The sequence below is a fragment of the Heterocephalus glaber genome, unplaced genomic scaffold (genome assembly GCF_053883595.1).
Source record: "Heterocephalus glaber isolate CG9 unplaced genomic scaffold, H.glaber_assembly_v1.0 deba00001497, whole genome shotgun sequence".
Classification (NCBI taxonomy): domain Eukaryota; kingdom Metazoa; phylum Chordata; class Mammalia; order Rodentia; family Bathyergidae; genus Heterocephalus; species Heterocephalus glaber.
In genome coordinates, this window is record NW_028258320.1 from 754,925 (window position 1) to 777,090 (window position 22,166).

Consider the following 22,166-nt stretch of genomic DNA (forward strand, 5'->3'; position numbering starts at 1 on the left):
CAATTATACATTTTTTAAATTACAATATCAAGATCTAGGAGACATTACCACAGATTTTACAGAATTTAAAAGGATATAGAAAGCATATTTCAAAAATCTGTTTTGAAATAAATTTGACAACTTCTAAGAAGTAGCTTGGAAGACAAATTAATGAAACTAACTCTGGAGGAAATATAAAATTTGAATAGCACCTATTAAAGAAAGTATATTCCTAGCTTGAAAACCTACCTATTTGACAACAGCAGGCTCATATAGATTTTAACTGATAAATTATATTGAACAATTAAAGCAGAAAAAAGAAGGAACACTTCTCCCCTCATTTTAAGAACTCAACATTGTGCTAATCCTAAAACTGGGTAAAGATAATAGAAGAAAAAAGTATGAACATAGATAGAAATTTGTTTAACAAAACAAACTAATAGAAGTCAGATCTGGCAGTATGTAGAAAGTGGTTTTGTTATAGGGATGGTAGTATTGGTTCAGCATTGGAAGATCCACCCCCAAAAGTCATCATTTTAACAGAGGAAAGGAAAAAGCCATATGATCCTGTCACTAGTTGGAGAAAAAGTATTGGACTAAATTCTACAGCTGTTCATGGTAAAAGCTATCAGGAGACTAGAAGTAGAACAGAACCTTCTCAACAGATTAAAGACATGTACTCCATACTTCCAGCGAGAATGCCTTATATGAATGGAGAAGATACAATGCTTTCTCCTTAAGGTGGGCAACAAAGGCAGATATGCTTACTCTTTATCTGTCCATTAAACTTTGAAACCTAGACCCAACCAAAATAGTCTGGCAAGAAAATGACACAATTAGGATAGGATTGGCAAGGTAGAAGCACAGTCTTTATGTGTAGATGAAATGATCGTCTACAGAGAAAATACTAAGAAATCTCTAGGAGCCCCTAAAACTTTTATTTGAATTTAGCAGGATTAGAAAACATGAGGTATATATAAAAATTCAGGTCTGTGTATACTTGCTATAAATGAAGAATTGGATATTGAAATTTAAAAGTTATGTAGGACTACAAAGGACCTAGAAAAGTTAAAAAAAAAACAAAACAGTGTTGGAAGACATTTAGTACCTAATTTTAAGACTTCTAAAGCTATAGTAATCAAGGCAGTGTTGGTGTAAGGAAAGACATATAGATCATTTAAATAAAACAGAGAATCTAGAAATAGAACCACACATATATGGTCCACTGAGTTTTGAAAGATTATTTAACAATAGCATTTTATAGAATATAAACTCAATTCAAGAGCCGAGGAAGAGATAGTGTTTTCAGCAAATGGCCCTAGAACACCTGGTATCCATATATAAAAAATTAACCTCAACCCTTTATTTCCATACATGAAAATAACTTGAAGGGATCTATGAACCTAGATATGAAAGCCTAAAAGTATAAAACTTTAAGAAGAAATTATAAGGGAAAATGTTTATGAATTCAGGGCAGGCAAGGACTACCTAGTATACAAAAGACCTGTATAAAAGAAAAAAATTGATAAATGAGATTCCATCAAAATTTAGAACTTTAAATGACATCATTAAAATGAAAAGTAGTCCTTAAACAGACCATATTTACAATGCATATATCCTAAGACCAGAATATATGAAGAATTCTTAGAGCTCATTAATAGACAACCCAATTAAAAAGACATAAGATGATAAATAGCCAGTACAGCACAAGGAAAGGTGTGCAACTCTAGAATCAGAAAAATACTAATCAGTACAATAACAAGATTGAATTATACACTCATTAGGGAGATGAAGTTAAAAGTTTTAAAAGCCTTGTCATTACTTTTTCTTTTTGTTGGATTCTCCCCCTTTGCATTTAATTTGTCACGCCCAATAAATTCATTCTCCTGGGTTTCCTGGGGTTATGATCCTCATTGTCTTTTCCTAGGGTATTGTCTAAAATTTTTTGGAGTGCCGGTTTGATATTCATGAAGTTCCTGAGGTGCTCTTTATCATGAAAGTATCATTTCTCCATCAATTTTGAAAGATAGTTTTGCAGGGTACATCAGTCTGTGTTGGAGGCTGTTTTCCTTTAGGGCTTGAAATACATCACTCCAAGCTCTTCTTGACTTGAGGGTTTGCATTGAGAAGTCTGCTGTGATTCTGATGGGCTTTCCTTTGTATGTGATTTGTTTCTTTTCTCTCACTGCTTGTAGAATTTTGTTCTTCTGTTGGATTTCTGGAATCCTAACTATTATATGCTTATGTGTAGATTTTTTTGATCAAGGCTATTTGGAGTCCTATGTGCCTCACTTATCTGTATGTCAAGTTCTTTTCCCCTCCTTGGGAAGTTCTCTGCCATCACTTCTGTGAACAGTTTTTTTATGTCATCTGCACTCTCTCCTCTTTCTTCATTGACTCCAATCAGTCTTATGTTATTCTTCTTTGCATCGTCTAGCAGCTGCTGGATTGATTTCTTATGTTCCTTTACAATTTTAAAGCAATTTTTCTTTTTCTGGTCACTAATTGCAATCTTTTCTTCTATATCTGAAATTCTATCCTCACATTGGTTCATTCTGCTGCACAGACTTTCAGTGGAGTTTTTAATCTCCTGGAAATCTGTTTGCATCTGTTTTATGGATTCCATTTGTTTCCTATGTTGGGATTCCATCATGTTCCTCAGATCCTCTATTTTTTTATCTGTGTCCTCTCTAGATTTATTAATCATGTTTTGCACCATGAGCAAAATCTTTGCTGTTATCTGAGTAATTATTTCTGATTTCATTTTTCCCAGATCCACTTTTGTTGCCAGTTCAGAGAGTCCAGGTGGTTGAGTATCAGATTGTTCCATCTCGTTTCCCATTGGGGTTGCTGTAGGTGATCCAGAAGTCTGTTTTTGAGGCTTGTTTACATGTCTTCTCATTTCCACGGTTGGGGGGGCGGTGCTTCTGGCACCCACGTGGCTCACCTTCTCTGCCCTAGGAGCTTGGGATGGCAGCGGGGGAGCTTCCTTCCGGGTGCTGGGACCAGCTTAGCTTCTCTGTCCTAGGAACTTGGGATGGCAGCGGGGGAGCTTCCTTCTGGGTTCTGGGATCAGCTCACCTTCTCTGCCCTAGGAGCTTGGGATCCCAGCAGGATCCTTTTCAAAGCCGTGGAAGTCTCCACAGGGAGGGCCGGAGATCTAGCTCAGTGGTTCCGCCGCCTGCCTCGCAAGCACAAGGTCCCAATGAGTTTGATACCTGGTACCAAAAAATCAAGGCTCTAAATTTGAATCTTTTGCATTTACCTGGCTAGTATGTGGTCTCTTTTGGAGAAAGTTCCATGTACTGCTGAGAAAAATGTGTATTCTGTTGTTGGGTGGAATATTGTAGATATCTAGAAGTCCATTTGTTGAAAGGTTTTGTTCAACTCTGATATTTCTTTGTTGGTTTTTTTTCTAGTTGATCTATTTGTGATAGTGGGGTATTGATTATGTTTATGTTTATATGATCTTTTATGTTCAATTGTACTTATTTTATGAAGTTGGATGCCCTGTTATTCAGTGCATATATGTTAAAAATTGTTATCTCTTTCTGTTGAGTTGTTCCCTTAACCAATATGTCATGATCTTCTTTGCCTCTTCTGGTCAGTTTTAATTTGAGCTCCACTTTGTCTAAAAGTAAGATAGCTACATCTGTCTTTTTAGGGGGTTCCCATTGCATGAAATACTGTTTTCTGTCCTTTGATTTTTAGTTTATGAATTTCTTTTTGGGTTAAATGTGTTTATTGGGTGTTTTATTTGTTTTTATTTATTTTTGGTACTGGGGATTGAACTTAGGACCTTGCACTTGTGAGGCAGGCATGGGTGCTACTGAGCTAAATCCCTGGCCCTTGTGTTTGTTTTCTGAGACAGGGTCTTGCTGTGTAGTCCAGGTTGGCCTTGAACTCACTATGTAGCCCAGGCTGGTCTCAAACTCTTGGAGATCCTCCCACCTCAGCCTCCCCAGTGCTGGGATTACAGGTGTGCACCACCATACCCAGCTTAAATGTGTTTCATATATACAGCACACTAGATTTTGTTTCTTTTGATTGAGAATTGGGACCATTCACAAGGAGAGTTATTACTGGTGAGTATTGACTTATTCCTTTCATTGCATTATTTTCCTATTGTTCTCTTTCTTCCTTTTCTACTTAACTGACCACCCTACCTGGTGTATTCATGCTATTAGATCTTTTGTCATTGTTAGCTTCATTGTCTCTGGAATATCCTTCAGAATTTTTTGGAGTGCTTCTTGAGCAGCAGTGTGGAGAGGTAGTAGCCATAGGTAGAGTGGAATATAGCAAGATCCTGTAATGAAATTAAAAAAAAAAAAGAAAAGAAAGGGTTAGGGATGTAGCTCAGTGGTAGAGTGTCCCTGGGTTCAGTCCTGTTATAGCTTGTGTCTAGATGTCCCCACAAAGCCTCATGTGGTCATAGGTGGGGCTTTTTAGAGGTGACTGGATCTAGAGTATGTGATGCTGGGATCAAGGATGTGTAATTACTAAATCGGTCCACTGATTGTTTGGTATAGTTCTGAGTGTAATGGTGGGAAGACCCACCCTGGATGTGAGTGCTACCTGCCCTAAAGGTGTGTAGCCTGGATAGACTATAAGGGGCCAAAAGAGGGCTGTGGTTGTTGATTGCTGCTTTGATTACTTTGCTTTACTGCCTTCTGCCTACCATGAACCATTTCTCCTCCTTGATGCCCCTCTGCCATGCCATCCTGCCTTGGAGCCAGCCAGCTCTGAACTGAAACCTCTACAAATTGTGAGCCATAATAAACCTTTCCTCTTTTAACTTTGGGTGTCAGGTGTTTTGTCTCAGTAGCGAAAAAAGTAACTAAGACAAGTCCCAAATGCTGGGACAAAAAATCCATGAACCATTTTTTTCTTTTGGTGGTAAGGATGAAACCCAGGGCCTCACATATGAGGCAAGCATTCTTCCTCTGAGCTACATCCCCACCTCAGACTTCTTTATATTATTCTTTAAACTTGATTTTAACATCTTCTTAGTCAAATTTGAGGACACTGGGGATTCTGTTTGACTTTAGGGATAAATTTTAAGCGGCTTTGTTTTTCATATTGTAAATACCTTTTTTTCTTTAACATATCAGGTGTTTCATCAGTATATTCACTTTATTCCTTTAATTTGCTTTATATTGTAAGAGCCATTGTGTAAGAATGACGATTTTATCAAATGAAAGTATCTCTTCCTTAAAATGACTTATTTTCAGGCATGTGGATTGATCCATCTTTTCAAAGTGGTTACTAAGCTGATCAGACTATGCTTGTGTTATTAATAGAGATTATGAAGGGGTTCAGTATTTAATTTCTATTATAGGTGGTTATTGACACCTACTACATGCTTGGTATGTCTGGAAATCCAGAGTATTAAGACATGTTAATGCCCTTGGTTAAAGCATGTGATCCATATGCATAAAAATACTGCTGGCTTAACATGTTTCTTCCACTGCCAAATGGAAAAGCCCAGTCTGGACTGCATGCTTAGCAGGATGAGCTGCAGGGATGCTTGTAATAGTTGGGGCCACTCAGCACTAAAGGGTTGCAGGGTGCTTTTATCCAGTGGAAAGGTGGCTCCTGCTGCCCCTCCATTCTGCTGATCAGTGAGGGTCTTGACGTGGCTGTCACTCTGTGTTCCTAGGCCATTGCTCTGTGGGTGGCCTGAGAGAGAGCTGGCATCATTGGCCTTGCAACCAGTGTATTTTTGTGGTCGCTTTTGGGGTTGAGCATAAGCTATGGAAGGTGAAAAAGAGAAAAAAGAATTTGAGCACTACAAGTCAAAGCTATTTTTTTAAAAGCTCAGATGACTTCTCATTCCATTTCTTTTTTTTTTTTTGGTACCAGGGATCAAACCCGGGTCCTTGCATTTGCACAGCAGGCGGCGAAACCACTGAGCTAAATCCCCAGCTCTCATTCCATTTCTTGCTGCATTATGATTGTGATTGCTTTTAATTTTCTGGTGTTTAATTGCTGCAAGAGTATATATGGCATTTTAAGAAAACATAGGCAGATTTTCTTTGTACTCTTCACTCACCCCTCGCTTTGTGATATAAATATCAAATTATTGTTCCACCATTTAATATGGACAATTAGTTACGTGTGTCCAGTCAGTGGACCTGATACCCATTTATGGATAAAGCTTAAAACTACTTCAGGGTTCCTAGTGATGGGGTCAAGACCATTTAAGTGAGCCCCATCTTCTCAACCTAAAATCACAGAAACATTTGAGATGCCCCTTTCTTTCTCCTGAAAAAAAAAAAAAAAGCATGAGAGCTATCACTTTTCCAGTTTGGCTTTCATACCATGGGAGACCTGGGAAACCTGGTTTATGGGTCTAAATGATGCATATTTCTGTCTTCTAGGATTTCTCTGTGATCAAGCCAACAGTTCAGGATACAGGGTCCAAGGATGAACATTCACCGTGGCAGTGACAGCGACAGGTTATTGCGGCCAGAGGCCAGCTGCATAGTGGATGACACCTTAGCTGTGGCTCAAGAAAAAGAAACAAACAGCCTGGCTTCATCTGGTCTTCATAATCTCACTTATCCCATAGGTCCCAGGAACGAAGGTATGGTGATTAGCTCTTGACTTAATTTGGGGGTTTTCTGACACTTGAGCATCTGTTCTACCCAGGAGGCATGGATGTTCTTAACCTAAATATATTACCAATTAATTGGCTCAGCTTTTACATCACATTACTGTCAAGCTGACCTTCACAAAATCTCCACTTATTTAATTAAACTAGTACTTCTGACTTGGTGATGGTGGTGTAGGACAACGGGCACAAGCTTGGAGTCAAGACAGTTTCAGAGTCTCGCTCTGCTAATTAATAGCTGTCACCATAGATGAGATCCGTAATCTTCCTGAGTTCTGCTTTTCTTTTCTTTTCTTTATTTATTTATTTTTACTTTTGAGACGGGGTTTCACTATGCAGTTCAGGCTGGCCTCAGACTCACAGTGATCCATTTGCCTCAGAGTTCTGCTTTTCTTAATCTAGAAAACTATTAATTTTGTTCCTTTTTACAAGGCTGGTGGATTGAGTTAATGATGTGAAAATGGCTGATTAACTTTTAGGTTCTAATTTTGAACAAGTTTTACAATAACCTTACTATTTAAAAAGTTAATAGGTGCATTATAGGGAGGAGATGAGAACACAAGGCAAGAACAAAACCGTGCATAAGCATAGGGGTTCAGTTGGACACTCCCTTCTGGGGTCTGTATTAGACACTCAGCACCCCATTTTACAGGATTGAGATCATACAGTGTGTCTGTTGTGTCGCATATTATGAATATGTGCCAATTAAAAAAAAACAAAGCTGTATGAGTATTTTGTTTGTTTGATTGTTTTTTGGTACCGGGGATTGAACTTGGGACCTTGCGCTTGTGCGGCAGGCTCCAGAACCACTGAGCAAAATCCCCAGCCCTGTATGAGTATTTTGATAACCAAAAATAACTACCCAAACTCCATCTTAGAGAAGAAATACCTAATCTTGCCTTGCTTAATGACAAAACTTTCATAGAAGACATAGCAACAGGCTTCTAGAAAAGAGTATTAGCAGAATTGCAATTAAAATACTGTATTTTCTTAATGCTCATTTAAAATGAGACAGAAAGCAAGAGTGCACTGAGTGTAATACTTCTAAGAGAATTTACTGTCAGACGTACACTGTTAAAACGTCATTAGCAAGAAATGGGGAAAAAATAAGAACCAAGATACATCATGTACAGGTACAAGCACCCAATGATAAATGTTAATGTACTGTATACCTAAAATGTACCAATAAAAGAGTATAAGCAAAAAGAAAGACAGAATGGGCCGGGGATTTAGCTCAGTGGTGCCGCCGCCTGCCCCGTGAGTGCAGGGACCTGAGTTCAGTCCCCAGTACCAAAAAAAAAAAACATCACTAGCAAGAGAGTGCATTTCCATTGAATGACCTAATGTGTTCCCGTGTCACACAGCCAAAAGCTGCGCATGCAGCAGGGACTGTCGCCCAGTGTGAGTACGAACACCTCCACATCCACCTCTTCCTGGAAGCCTGCTCCTGTCTCTGTTCCGACCTGATGAGCAAGACCTGAGAGACCTGCTCAGAGCAGTCCTGTGTCCAGTCGCATCTTTTCCACCAGTTCTTTGCAAATTGGCTGATTGCCTAGCTCTTTTTGTCCTACTTTCACACTTGTAATTAAAATAGCAACTGCCATTTAGCGAGCAGCACCTTACTCAGAACTTCACACACAGTATGTCCTTTAGAGCAGGGATGGTAACCTGTAATCAAATCTGACCGATGATTGTTTTTTAAGTAAAATTTCATTGAAAAACGGCCATTGTGTCCATCAGTTTACTTATGGCTCTGGCTCTTTCCAGCTGTGGTGGTAGAGATTGTGAGCTGCAAAACCTAAAATAATTTACTTTCTGGCCCTTTGCAGAAAGTTGGCCATTCCCGTGTAGATTAAACTTCACAACTACTGTTCTTGTTTCACAGATGAGGAAACTGAGGTTTGGGTGACTTTCTCGGTTGACACTGCTGGGAGGCGGGCGTCTGGGATCCGACGCTGTCTTTCTGACCAGGCCATGTTGTGTGTATCAGCTGGGGGGAAGCATGAGGGAGAAGTGGGTTTCTTTTGCTGTCCCCCCATGTAAGCAGGGTGCAAGTGGTGCTTCCTCCTTGCGTTCAGGCATCAAACCAAATGAATGACTTTACTGTTGAGGGGAGATCAAGCATTCTAAAGAGTGGAGTTAGTACTTCGGGTACCTGTTTCACTTTTCAGAACAGCACTCAAAATGTGAACACCTGATGGCGAGCAAGGTGTTGGATGCTGCAGGTGGCAGCCGGTGTGTTGTGGGGCCCTCAGCCTTGGTGTGTGACACGCGCCCTGCGGAACACTTCCTGGACCCTATAGGTTGTGAACACAAAATAGGCTTCTGGCCTAGGTGTTTGCTTCCTTTTATTAACTACTCTGTCATCAGCGCAGGAAGTCAACTAATTTCCCAGAAGTCGTGGGCAGTAGTCTTGTTGGTGGATAATCGTATACACTGAAAATAAATGAGGGACCGCGTCTGCCTGGCAAGTGCAAGGTCCTGAGCTCTATCCCCAGTACGGCAAAAAAAGTTAAAAAAATATATGAGGGGTGAGGGGTGAAAGTGAGACATTCAGTTGTACTATGTAACCTTTTCTTTTTTTTTTTTGGTACCGGGGATCGAACTCGGGTCCTTGTGCTTGCGCAGCAGGCGCTGAAACCACTGAGCTAAATCCCCAGCCCTATGTAACCTTTTCTTTCTTTCAAAAAATTTTTTTTAAAAGGTAGGAAAATGTTCACTAAGCTTGTCAAACATAAGTGATGGGGTAAATTTATTAAGTCTTTGCTTCGGTATGTTTGAAATTTTTCCTTAAAAAATACTTTCTTGACACCAAAATAAAATACACTAGTTTTACAGTAATCGTCTGGTAGTGTTTTTAGGCTTCTGACTGTCCTCCCTCCAGGTTTCACATGCTTGGTTTCAGGCGTGTGTGGTATCACGTGCTGACTGCAGTTTTAAGTACGATTTCATACTTTGTTTCAGTTGATGATCAGAACAACCCTGTGAGATAGGCAGAGTGAACATCATTACCCTCATTTCACAGATAAGAGCAGGTTTAGAAAAATAATTTAAAGAAAATGGCTTTTCGGTGATACTAGGACAAAAAATGAGGTTCCTTGAGTGAATGCGAAAGCGCTGCCCTGGAGCTTTGGTACCGAGAGCGAGAGCTGCCGAGATGATGTCAGGAGCCTCCCGAGCCTGGGAATCTCTGGGAAACGTGGTGCATTACATCAGAGGCTCGTGTCCTTTCTGGGGAGTAAACCCTAAACAATTCTGAAGTGTGTGAAATTTAATAGTTTTAGCACACAGCAATCGTGGGTTCCTAATATAAAACACAGAAAATAGAAGATTATGTTTTAGAAATAGAAATAAAACAAGTAAAAGTAACTGGCTCTGGACCAACCTTGAGATTTGAGATTTAGCGGGGGCGGTGCAGAGGATCCCTGGGTCTTCACATAAATCCTCTAGGGTTTAGATTTTTTTAAGCCATCCGAGCAGTTTACTTTTTAAAAATCATTTTAGCCGAGTGTGGTGGCACACACCTGTGATCCCAGCACTCGGGAGGCTGAGGCAGAAGGACCACTGTGAGTTCGAGGCCAGCCTGAACTACATAGCGAGACCCTGTTTTAAAAAAATAAAAAAAGTCATTTAAACGTGTGGGCATTTCTGCCTTCATCCCCTGTTGATCCCCACACATACATGGGGCAGTTCAGGTGACCCAGTTTGAGTCTCAACTTTAGTTTTGTTTTTTAACTTGCTCTAGGGAAGAAGTTTTGCTTGTTTTTTGTTTTGCCTGTGAACATGTTAGAAATTCGGTGGGTTTTTTGTTTTTATTTTTGTTCCTTGAGTTGTTCTAAGAAGGACAGGGTTTATTTTTGTCCCCAGGCTTTTCTCTCAAGTGACTTGGTTTGTTTGTATGATCTTTCAGATCTTTCGCTTGACTATGCCTCTCCGCCAGCAAATCTTCAGTTTTCTCACATGATGCCACTTCCCGAGGACATCAAAGGCTCTTGCTTCCAAAGTGGGGGTAAACGGAACCACGAACCCTTTCTTGCCCCAGAAAGATTTGGAAATAGTGTGGGCTTTGGTAGTAACGCTCATTCCCAAGCACCAGAGAAAGTGACACTTCTTGTGGATGGCGCACGGTTCATTGTGAATCCACAGATCTTCACCGCTCATCCGGACACCATGTTGGGAAGGTGATTGGTAATTTCCTTCCAAACCCACCCTGTTCTCTATAAGTAGAAATACATTGCTATTTATCTTGCATTGCATTTTTCTGCCTTTATCGTTATTGTTGTTGTTGTGTTTTTTGGTTTTTTTGGTTCCGGGTATCAAACTCGGGACCTTGCGCTTGCAAGGTAGGCGGTAGAACCACTGAGCTACATTCCTGGCCCTCTGCCTTTATCGTTATGTGCAAAGGGGACAGCAAGCTAGTAAAGCCTTGTACATGGTGATGATTTGGAGGTGCTGGTGTGTTTCTTGCACAGAGCCAGGCCAGGGGCTGGGCTGTGGCTCAGAGGTAGAGCACTTGCCTGGCACGTGCAGGGCCTGGGTTCCATCCACAGCACCACACAAAGCAAGACCTAAAAACAGGCAGTGTAAGGAGCCTCCACAAGAGGGATAAAATTAGTCAGGACCATGGAACATACCTTGGCAAATCTCATTCTCTACTCCGCTAAGCTCACTGACGTTTTCCAACTTGCACAGGTCAAAGTTCCTTGGATAATTGGAAACCTAAGTTGTGTTTTTCTTTTCTTTTAAGAAAAAACAGTATTAAATATTCCACACGATACAAGAATGGAGCTATTTTGCTGAAAAACATTTACATGCCAACTACTGCCACATTTATGCATGGCAGTAGAGGCTGTGCTGTATGTTCTATTGACTCCCCTCTTAACTATTCAAGTCTTTTGAAGTGGAGTCTTTATACCTAGCTGTTTTATTCTTTCATAATAGTTCTCTTGATTCTTTGTGCTCCACTCCTTGTTCTGCTTCTTCAAGACTCTTCTGTAGATGGTGAAGACTTCCTGTCACCCTCTCCTGCCCCCGCTCTGCAGTGTGGAGTTTAGGGAATGGAGACAGCTTGTCATGCAGGGTGGGGGTGGGGAGGGATGCTGGCCAGCAGGTACTCCTGAGCTTGGCCTGGGCGGCAGGAGAGCCTCTGTCTGGCCGGCCATCCATTAACATGACAAGAACAAATTTGGATAAGCAAAAATAATAATGACAACAGTAGTATATAGGTACATTTGACTGTAGGGGCTTCTCACCTACTTGGAAGTAGGTTTTATTTTCTGTAAAGATCTAATCTCACTCAGGACTTTGAACTAACCTGAACAAACTAGAAATTAGAATGAATCATACTCATTTGCTGAATCTAAACTGAATGGAATCCAGCTAGGAAAATCCGTAGATGGGAGCATATAAATTCAAAATGGACCACTTAAGCTAGAACCAAAACTGTCTATTTCTCAGACATTTGAATTAAGATGAAAGTAGAATATTAGAACATTTTCTCACTTAGCTGTATATTTTGCCAGGCTTGTCTCCCTGGTCTCAGTTTTGGTGTTACCACTGTTGTGCCCTCCCCTGAAAAGTGTCCTTCAGTCCTTCAGGCTGGCTCTTTGGGGTTGCTGCCTCTGCAAGTAGCAGTCAAGGGAAGATAGCCAAGTGTTTTCTGAGTAAAAAAATTCCTGGCTCTTTGAATCTAGGAATGGGTGGGTTTTCCCGTGAAGAGGAGAGTCTGGGGTCATTAGCTGGTTCGTTCAGCTGAGGAGGCCACAGTCAGGAATTCTGTGAGTTCCCTTAGGTTGGTTCCATCCATTGGATGCATCCCTGCTCCTAGGCAGGGGGCTTCCAGATGGGGACACCAGTCACAGGGCAGTGAGCTGAGAGGAGAATGGATAGAGCACATCCATGCCACTAGGACTAGACAAGCCTGAGCTGAAGTCCTGCCGATGGCAGATAGGAAGAGTTGTACTCACAGCATATTGTGCACTGTTTGGTTTTTTGTGGGGTTTTTTTGATACCGGGGATTGAACTCGGGTCCTTCCGCTTGCGAGGCAGGCAGCAGAGCCACTGAGCTAAATCCCTGGCAGTTGCAGACTGTTTTGATTCCGAGCTCTCTCAGCTAGCCTCACCTGGCGTGTCCAGAACGGTGTCAGTGTTCTTTGGAGGGTAGCTTTCTTGTACATTGTGCAGCAGTTAGGAAAACGTGATATGAAATCATTTTCAGACCTTTGAAAAGCAGCCAAATCAGGATAGAGAGTAACAGTGGAAAGCAGTGCTTCCCAGCAGGCTAAGGAAGGGAATGGCAGTGGGTCCCCATTGGGAAATCAAGTCAGGCTGGCTGAAGGTGGAGACTTTCCACCCAGGCCTTGTGCTGTCTTCCCATCCCACATCTCATACTCAGATGTGGCAGGAGTGGAAATCATGGAATCATCAGAGATTGGAGGGGACCTGGGAGAAGGGGGAAGGGGGAAAAGGTGAATAAGAAAAGCATGCCTGTGTCACTGCCCTCATAACTTCTGAGTGCATGCCAACCACCCCCGGCTAGAACCCTAATCCCTGCCCCCCTTTCTACATGATCTAAAAATCTCATCGTTAGAATAACTCCATGGATTGCAGATGGGCACTTTCCAGAGCTGCACTGCTGAAATGTACCGGGAACAGAAAGTGGCAGCATAGCTGCACCTACTGATACAGAGTGGTCTATCAGAGTAACGCTGAGACAAAGCTCAGAAGCAGTAAGGAGTGATGCACGGGACAAGGAAGTGTTGGTAGAGGAGGGAAAAAGGAAATAATTCAGCAGCGGAGAAGCTGTCTTCCTGAGCTGTGTGTGGTGTGAGTTCTTGGGCCGTGGAGGACAAATGAGGGCCCTCATCATACATCCCAAGGTTTTCCAAAGGCCACTCTGCAGTTGCTAATTTGCTGCCGACCTCAGTAGAGATGAACCTGCAGGACTTGGCTGTGTCATTCCTTTTCATGCACATGCTTAGAGCACCTGCTGCCTCCTTCTCCTGTCTAAAGAGTTTCCTAAGACTTGAGTTCGTCTCGTAGGTGCTGAGACGCAGTACGATTCTTAACTTATACCGTGAGAGAGCAGGGTGGAGTCTTCCTGATGAGCTGAGGAGAGGAAAGCCTCATCGGTGAAGACCTGCTGGCCAAGCTAACGCTGTTGCCTGGGTGTCTTGCAGGATGTTTGGACCAGGAAGAGAGTACAACTTCACGCGGCCCAATGAGAAGGGAGAGTATGAGATTGCCGAAGGAATCAGCGCAACTGTATTTCGCACAGTGCTGGTGTGTAATGGCATTTATTTATCTTTATATCTTCTTCCTTAAACATTCCAACAACCATGTAACTGGCTCCCAGTTCTCCGTGTCCAATTGTTGCCTTGCCTTCTTTATTTTTTATTCTTGTGTAACTTTTAAGTCCTTCCTGCTGTGTGAGCTCAGTTATTGTCAAGTTCTGATTACCAGGAGCTACCTTGCCCTAATGAACATCAAGTTGGTGATAATTCTAGGAACCCATCACTTCTACAGAACCAGGAATGAGCAGGGCTAAAGAAGCACTTTTCCATCTTGCTCTTCACCTACATTTCTTCCTTCCAATCTGTTTATAGGATTATTACAAAACTGGTATCATCAATTGTCCAGATGGCATCTCTATCCCAGACCTTAGAGACACATGTGATTATCTCTGCATTAATTTTGACTTCAACACTATCCGATGTCAAGATCTGAGTGAGTACAGAGCAGCTGCCCGCTGCACCTGAGCCGCCGAACTTTCAGATGGCTTAGAAGTGAATGCTGTGTTTTATTACTGAACAGAAGGAGTTTCAAGTATAGGTTGAGATCATCTACAGAACAGGGATGTCCTACCAGCAAACGTGTTCCCTCTCCTGCTTCCAAGTGGAGTAAACAAAGGAAACCCGGCAGTGGGTTTGAAATCGAGCTTGGCAAGCCAGTCACCCAGCTAACACTTGACTTGTAGGTGGGACCAACATGCAGAAGGCCTCACTAATAAAGTCAAACAGCATGTTGGCTGGATTCATCTTACCATGATTTTAATCATTATTGTTAAGCTAGTGTTTGCCTAGTACTTGACAGATGCTGACTTGCTTAACAGCTAACCCTGAAAGATGGTGCTAACTTCATTTAACAAACGAGGGGTCTGAGACATTCACTTGTTCAAAGCTCTTAATCATTAAATTGAGGATTAGAATTCATATTGTCTGACTGTAGACTCCATGCTCTTATCGTTACCTAGGGTTCCTGAATTATTTAAAGAGTTATTCTCAGAGCCAGGGCTGGTGGTATAAGGCTTTACTTGGGAAACTAAGGCAGGAGAATTGCAAGTTTGAGGGCACCCTGGGCAACTTAGCAAGATCCTGTCCTAGAAATAGAAAGGGCTGGGGATGCAGCCTCAGTGGAGTACCTCTGGGTTTGGCCCCCAGTACAGAAAGAAAGGAAAAAAAAATTCTTTGAAGTTCTTAATGCATTTCCCTGCAGTTTGTGTGAAGGCCTGTAGACTTACGGTTTGTCCTGGGTTTGCTACACGCATAGGTTAGTCCCTTGATGTTGCCAGACACCAGGCTCTCTCTACTGTGTGATGCTCCACCCATGTCGGGATCCCTAGCCTCTGCACAAGAAGAGGTGCTACAGAGTCTCTCCAGATGATGGTTCTGTCCCTTGCACAATCAGTGTTCATGGCTTGGCACTGACTGACTATACACCACTGTATCTCGGTTCCTCAGAATGCCCAGGGATTAGGAAACCTGATGAGTTGAAACATTGCAGAACATGAAACATCTGACAGTCACCTTAGAGCAGGAAACACTTCTACTTCAATAATGGCTGTAACTTGTCAACTTTTCACTCCAGGAATAGGTGCGCTTCCACGGGAAGTGTGCTCAGCTGCTTTTCCTCTCTCCAGGTGCTTTACTGCACGAACTGTCTAACGATGGTGCTCACAAGCAGTTTGATCACTACCTCGAAGAGCTGATCCTGCCCATCATGGTGGGCTGTGCCAAGAAAGGGGAGCGAGAGTGCCACATCGTCGTACTGACGGACGAGGATTCTGTGGACTGGGATGAAGACCATCCCCCACCCATGGGAGAAGAATATTCCCAAAGTAGGAGCCCCTGCAGGGTAGATGTTCTCCACAAGGAAGATGCTGCCCGGAGTAGCCACCAGCCCCTAGCCAGTGTGATTGTCCCTGGAGGCGGCGATGAGGCCGGGCCCTGTGCTGTGCTGGGGACATGGTGCCTGCAGTAACGCCTCTCCCTCCTGTCCCAGGCCCGCACCTGCCCGACACTGAGCCCAACACCAATGGTGCTGCCACTTTCTCTCCTGTCACTGCATGTTTAATCCTCTCACACTGGTCTCAATTCAAAACTTAGAAAGTCTTTATAAAAGGATTTGCATTGAAAACAAATCCTTTAGGGCCGGGGATTTAGCTCAGTGGATTCGCCACCTGCTGCGCAAGCCCAAGGACCCAAGTTTGATCCCCGGTACCAAATATATATATAAATAAATAAAACAAATCCTTTAACAGCCCTGCCTCATCTGCCCAGTTTTCTTCCTCAATTTCTTGGTAGCCTTCCAAGTACATTCCATACACCTGAACTGTTACACACTTGTTTTTCCCTTTTCCCAAATGATCCCTATTACTCAGACTGTCCTGTACCGTGTGTCACTCTGTCTTATGGCCACACCGATTGCATGAATGTGCCCTAATTGACTTAACCAGCCCTGTCGGACAGTTAGGCTATGAATTGTGAATAGTGCACAGTGAATATCTCTTTAGGGAGTCTTTTCACATATATATATCACTGTTCCTAGAAATGGAAGGTCAAAGCTTTTTGCTTTTATAACTTTGATAGCCATCACCAAATTATCCTCCATAAAGGTTGTTACAATTTGCACTCAGAACAATATATAATAGGTTTGTTTCCCACACTCTCACCGGTTTGGAAAATTTATCTTTGCCACTCTTTTTTTTTTTTGGTACCAGGGATCAAACTCGGGTCCTTGCGCATGCAAGGCAGGTGGGAGAACCACTTAGCTAAATCCCTGGCCCTTTGCCACTCTTAATAGTTTAAAAAATAGCATCTCATGATCTGTGTAGGTTTATTTATTTATTTATTTATTGTTACCAGGGATCGAACTCACAACCTTGTGCTTAAGAGGCAGGCGTGGTGCCACTGAGCTAAATCCCCGGCCCTGTGTAGTTTTAATTTGCACTTATTTCATGAGTAAGGCTTTTTAACATCTTTTTAAGAGCCATTCTATCTAGTTTCCTTTTCTGTTAACTGTGCTTGTGCCTTTGGACTATTACACAATTAGGTTGTTGATCTTTCAGTAGTTTGTGAACACTATATGTGGAAGTCAGCTCTGTTGTAACAGGAGCAGGAAATACTTACCTGATTTGATTGTCTTTTTAGCTTTGTTAATGGTGGTCCTGGCTATGTGCAGATGCTGTATTTTTTTCTTCTATGGCTTCTGGGTTTTGTGTCATACTCAGACCTTACCTAAGATGAGAATATAAAAATTTCTTTATGGTTGTTATATTATTTAACATTTAATCTTTGACCCATCTGGATTCTCTCAGCAGCAGTGGTCAAGTGCACTTGTCAGAGTTTCTCTTAGCTTGTGTCCTTCCTCTTCAGAGGTCTCCATGACTAACCCCAGGGTTTTGTTTTGTTTTGTTTTAGTTCTTTATAGCTCCAAGCTCTACAGATTCTTCAAATATATTGAGAATCGAGATGTTGCTAAAACAGTGTTAAAGGAACGGGGCCTGAAAAACATTCGCATTGGGATTGAAGGTAAAAAAAAAATCATCCCAGTCAGTATTCAGATTGCACACTTAGGAAGTAGATTTTATCCATGGCCATAGCTCATGACTTCAAAAATCGAGCTTCCAGGTGGCCTGGAGAATAGGCATGAATGAAGACTATACTTCTCGTGTGAAGGATTCCTACTTTTTTTGTTTTATTTTTCCTCACATGTCCTTCCCTTTTGCTCCAGTAGGAAATGCTTTTAGGCTTGAGTTTACTCCTCAGGACAAGAGCAGTGAGGGCGAATACAGCAGGTCTCGTGGTTCACCCTTGGGAGCCTGGTTTGGGCAGCAGTGGTCTTGGTGAGGGTGTTTCTGAAAAATACAGCTTAAGGACCGAAACTTAAGACTGTCCTCTGCCTCTGGGGACTGTGGATAAAGTGACAGTGACTCCCCACCTCCATTCGCCAGGGAAGGGGCTTAGAGACTGATTCTTGGAGGTGCCAGAGCCATCCTGGTCCGCCCTCTGCAGACCTGGGACTTTTGGGCTTTGCTGTTCCACTGCCTCACTTTTGCCCACAAGACCCACCAAGCCTTCCTGGTGTCTGACTTAGGAATTTTAGTTTGGAAGAAGTGGTTGAGGTTTGTCTATTGACCCACCTTCCGCTGTCTTTCCCTTGTCCCTTAGGAGAGCCAAGGAGCAGCCAGCAGACTGTCCTGGACGGTTTCTCCATTTTCATGTGGCACGCTCTTTGGTGTTTTAGGCAGCATCCTTGTTTTCCCTTTAGGCCAAACATCCCACGTTTCCATAACCATCTTCCACACAGTGTGCAGCTTGAAGAGGACAGAGTAGCCGTGCACTGGCGGGATTTTGTTCTGTAGTATTGTTGCCAGCAACTAAAGTCTCTTGAAATTAATAAGCGGCTTCCCTCCCCTCCATCAGAAGAGATAGACTTCATGTTTCCTCTCAAGATTAGTCCCCTCTAGGAATGAGCCCTACTAATCTGAGAGCCAGGAGGGCACTGGGCAAGGACCGCTCACTTCCCACCTTTTTCCTGTCTTTGGATTTGAAAGGAAGGAGAAAATATGGATGCAGAATGAGCACAATTTGGCAGTATCATGAAAATGGCCTTTTTCTGTTTCAGGTTACCCTACCTGTAAAGAAAAAATAAAGAGAAGACCTGGCGGTCGGTCTGAAGTTATCTATAATTACGTGCAGCGTCCCTTTATCCAGATGTCATGGGAAAAGGAAGAAGGGAAGAGTCGCCACGTGGATTTCCAGTGTGTTCGAAGCAAGTCCCTCACCAACCTGGTAGGTGCCGGCGAGGACATCTTGGAGGACCCGGAGATGCTCATGCACCACCCGCCACAAGTGGACGAACTCGACCGGCTCAATGCCCCCCTTGTTCAGATGGTTTCTCATGACTTCCAGGATTAGGGGTGTATGGGTCAGCCCCTCTCCAGGGCTCTTCCATGTGGGACGCCCATGGCCAGGCTCCCATCCTCCCCATGGCTGTGTCACCCTGACACGCACCTCCCCTACCTTTGGCTTTCCTGTAATTAACATGTGTCCTGTTCCATAAGTCTGAGTCTCTGGCAGGGGATGAAGACGCGCTCTGGTAATCAGGCTCCCAGCTTTCCAGCGGCCCTGGTAACTGGAAAAATTGGGGTCTGGTACTGTTCACTGAGTCTGCATAGCTACAAATGCAAGCAGGAAAGGAAGCCAAGGCTCCTATTGCCTCAGCAAAGCAGTCCTCATCCTTTCCACTCTGCTTTTGTTGGTTTTGTCTTATATCAGGCAAATGCGTAGTAAGCAGCAAAGGGACCAAAGGTAAAAAGAGACATCTCTGTCTTCTGAAAGCTGGCACTGAGATGCTCATGAGAAGTTAATGAAGTCCCATTCCTAGGGCCTCTGCACCCAGACTGCATCGAGAAAGGACAGGCTCACTCGAAATCTCAAAAGGAAATTCCTAAGAGCTGAAATTCAGCTTCCTCATTAATGCAGTGAACAATTCAAAACCACACAAGACAAGTTCTTCAGCGGAAGAATGACATAATGATGTAGGAACTCAAATTGCCGACTGACTGGGAGACAACTCCGGGGCCTCTCCACATCAGGCCAGTGGGTTCTCCTGGCCAGGACCCTGGGCCAGCACTTTGCTGTGGTGGGGCTGGGAGACTGGAGATTCAGGTGAAAGGCTCACAGGGAGGGGAGCAATTCCTCACCAGTGCCATCCCCTTAGATTGCTAAGGGCACCTTGGAGAAAGCGTTTGGAGTGAAACTGGCTGGGAAGCGTCACCAGCAGACTCCCAGGGCAGGATTTCTCTACACAGGTTCTCATACCATGGAGTTCTGGAGGTATCTGAATTTTGATTTTTAAAATACCCTAGTAACTACTCTCACACTGGGTAAGAAAATGACGGTGATGTGGTCCCCCAAGGAAGGGCAAGTTGAAGGGAAGTCAGGTTCAGGTGTCATCTGGTTGCTGTCAGCTCTATTAACACTGTTTGGTTGGTGACAGTCCAGATCAGCCTCCTGGACCCTACCTTCCTCTGACAGCTCTGTGGTTGTTAGCAGCAGAGCTAAATTTAGTCCCAAAGCCAGGCAGGTGTGTGGGAATTAACCTCCCACTTCTGGTCAGAGTCGTCCACACCGTAGACTGAATAGGCACATAGTTTCCTTCCAGTTCTTTTAAGAACACAACGCGTTTTCTTAAATTCCTTTCCCATAAGATGCTGTAGGACAAGCTACTTGATTCTTCCAAAAATAAAGTTGGGTGTTGAGAGCCCCTTTTTCCCAGCCTGAGGAATAAGAAATGTTTCCTTTTGGCCCCAAACTTGTGGCTGTTCTCCTGCCTCCACCTCCCAAGTGCTAGGATCACAGGCTTGTGCCACCACCAGTGGCTTAAGAATGGTTTTTGGTTTTTTTTCTGGTACTGGAGACTGAACTTGGGACCTTGCGCTTGTGAGGCAGGTGTTGCACCACTGAGCTACATCTCTGGCCCCCTGGCTTAAGAATGTCCTTAAGGAGCGTGTTCTGGGTGCTTGTGGCCAGCATCACAAGGAATCAATGTTCTGTTCCTTACTGGGAAAACAGCAGTCAGACTGAGCCATCTGTCACCTAGTTTTGATCACCATTGGTGTCTATTTGTGGAGCCGGTGGCCAGCATAGGGGTGAGGGTTATTTGTAACCAAGTGGCTCCAATTTAGGTCAGGCATAGCCTTGGCCTTGCCAGCAGCACGTCCATACCCATTAGCAGCTTACCTGCCCCGGTGCTTCCTTCACACTTCTCAGTGGCTTCCATGCCATTGCAGAGGAAATTTGAATCCCCCCCCATTTCTGTGTTGACGATGTGAGTAACTAGTGTAAACATGCCACAGTTAACACTTTAATTAGTTCCTGCTAGGTACAAAGTTAGGAAAGTAGGGTGTGTACTTGATGCTTTGTTTTGTGTAACTGATTATTTTTCTCAGGCTTAGCGATCTTCCCTACAGCCACATTCTAAGTTAACTTGCTTTTGGCCCCAACCAGTAGTTTGAGGACGTGGAAATGTGGTTTGTCTGCAAGTGTCATCAAGTGGTGGTGACTAAACGAAAAAGTGACCATAGGTTCCTTCTGATAGAGCAGTTTCTGTACCCCCCACCTCACCCCCCACCTAGACCTTAACGTCTTTCTAACTTGGTGGCCCCTCAGTTCCTGTGGGAATGAGGCCTAGGCTACAGTCATCCCCTTCAGTCAGTTACTGGCCAGATAGGTAGAAGGTAACTTGGGTTTGGTGTCTCTTTAAGTGCCTAAATAAGTAAGCCAAGCTGTTCATACATTTTTGTAAGAAATTATTTCACCCAGAGTATCTTAGAGCTTCTCAGCAAGCCAAGATGAACCAGAATTTGAGGTTTAGAGTTGGCTAGGAAACATTAGCCATTGAGAGCACAAGGAGACAGTGTTAAAATGTCACATTATTTGATGGTTTCTTCAAAGTGAAAGAAAGGTATTGAAGGAATGACAGCAAGAAGGATAAGAAAGTAAGTAGCTGGATTTCCTGCACAATATATGATGGCCAAAATTATTTTAAACTGAATCTTGAAGACAGTATGTTATCTAATGTATACAGGTCTGTAGGGCTGGGGTTGTAGCTTAGTGGTGCTGCATTCTGCCTGGCAAGCGCAAGGTCCTGAGTTTGATTCCTGGTACCAAAAAAACAAGTCTATGAAAGTACTGTGGAATAAGCTCAGTGAGGACAGGTGTCTCTTCAGTTAGTGTTTCAAAGGGTCCCTCTTTAAATAAAAACTCAGAGCACAGGCTTTAACTTAGACTCTGTCATCCAGTGTAATGTGAAATCTTTTTTTTTAAATCCTGAGTTTTTAGTAAGCATTAATGCCACTTCTTGCCATTGCTTGGAACCTGTTAAAGTGGACATAGCTCAGACAGCAAACTGATGCCTTGGTGGGGATGGAGTGTGCCGTGTTTGGGATGGTGGGATCACCTTTGCTAAAGGAGAGCTACATCTCCTAAAGGCAAAGTGCTTGTTAGGTGTCGCCTCTTTACCTTGAGTTTAAAGTTGCACTTGTTCACCTACCAGTGTTTACGAAATCCTACATTTGGGATGCTTTTTTCTATAATAAAATATTATTATTTGTGTGTCTGGGGGTTTTGTCTTGGTTTTTTTAGCAGGATATAAAATTGCAAAGCATGTCACTAACAGGGACTTGAGAGGGTGCAGCCGTGGACAGCAGAGCCTCCTCCTCAGGCCTCCCATTGAGCCTGCACTCTTTCTGCCACTCTGTTTGCTAACTCAGGTCCCAGAGCCCTAAGGG

At 43.2% G+C, this 22,166-nt stretch overlaps 1 protein-coding gene across 3 annotated transcripts in view; it reads left to right on the top strand.

The window, feature by feature from the left end:
* Kctd20 (potassium channel tetramerization domain containing 20) overlaps positions 1 to 21,994 on the top strand; it is a 31,510-nt gene extending 9,516 nt beyond the window's left edge. For 2 of the 3 annotated variants that reach the window (XM_004846685.3, XM_004846686.3), the window contains exons 2-8: positions 6,360 to 6,565; positions 10,503 to 10,773; positions 13,771 to 13,873; positions 14,197 to 14,317; positions 15,510 to 15,707; positions 17,290 to 17,400; positions 18,497 to 21,994. In XM_004846685.3, coding sequence (XP_004846742.1) covers positions 6,406 to 6,565; positions 10,503 to 10,773; positions 13,771 to 13,873; positions 14,197 to 14,317; positions 15,510 to 15,707; positions 17,290 to 17,400; positions 18,497 to 18,789 — 1,257 coding nt within the window. In that variant the 5' untranslated portion in view covers positions 6,360 to 6,405 and the 3' untranslated portion in view covers positions 18,790 to 21,994. Of the gene's footprint in view, positions 1 to 6,359; positions 6,566 to 10,502; positions 10,774 to 13,770; positions 13,874 to 14,196; positions 14,318 to 15,509; positions 15,708 to 17,289; positions 17,401 to 18,496 lie in introns of those variants that run through there. The other variant, XM_013072985.3, reaches the window with a different exon arrangement.
* The last annotated feature ends 172 nt before the right edge of the window (positions 21,995 to 22,166 follow it).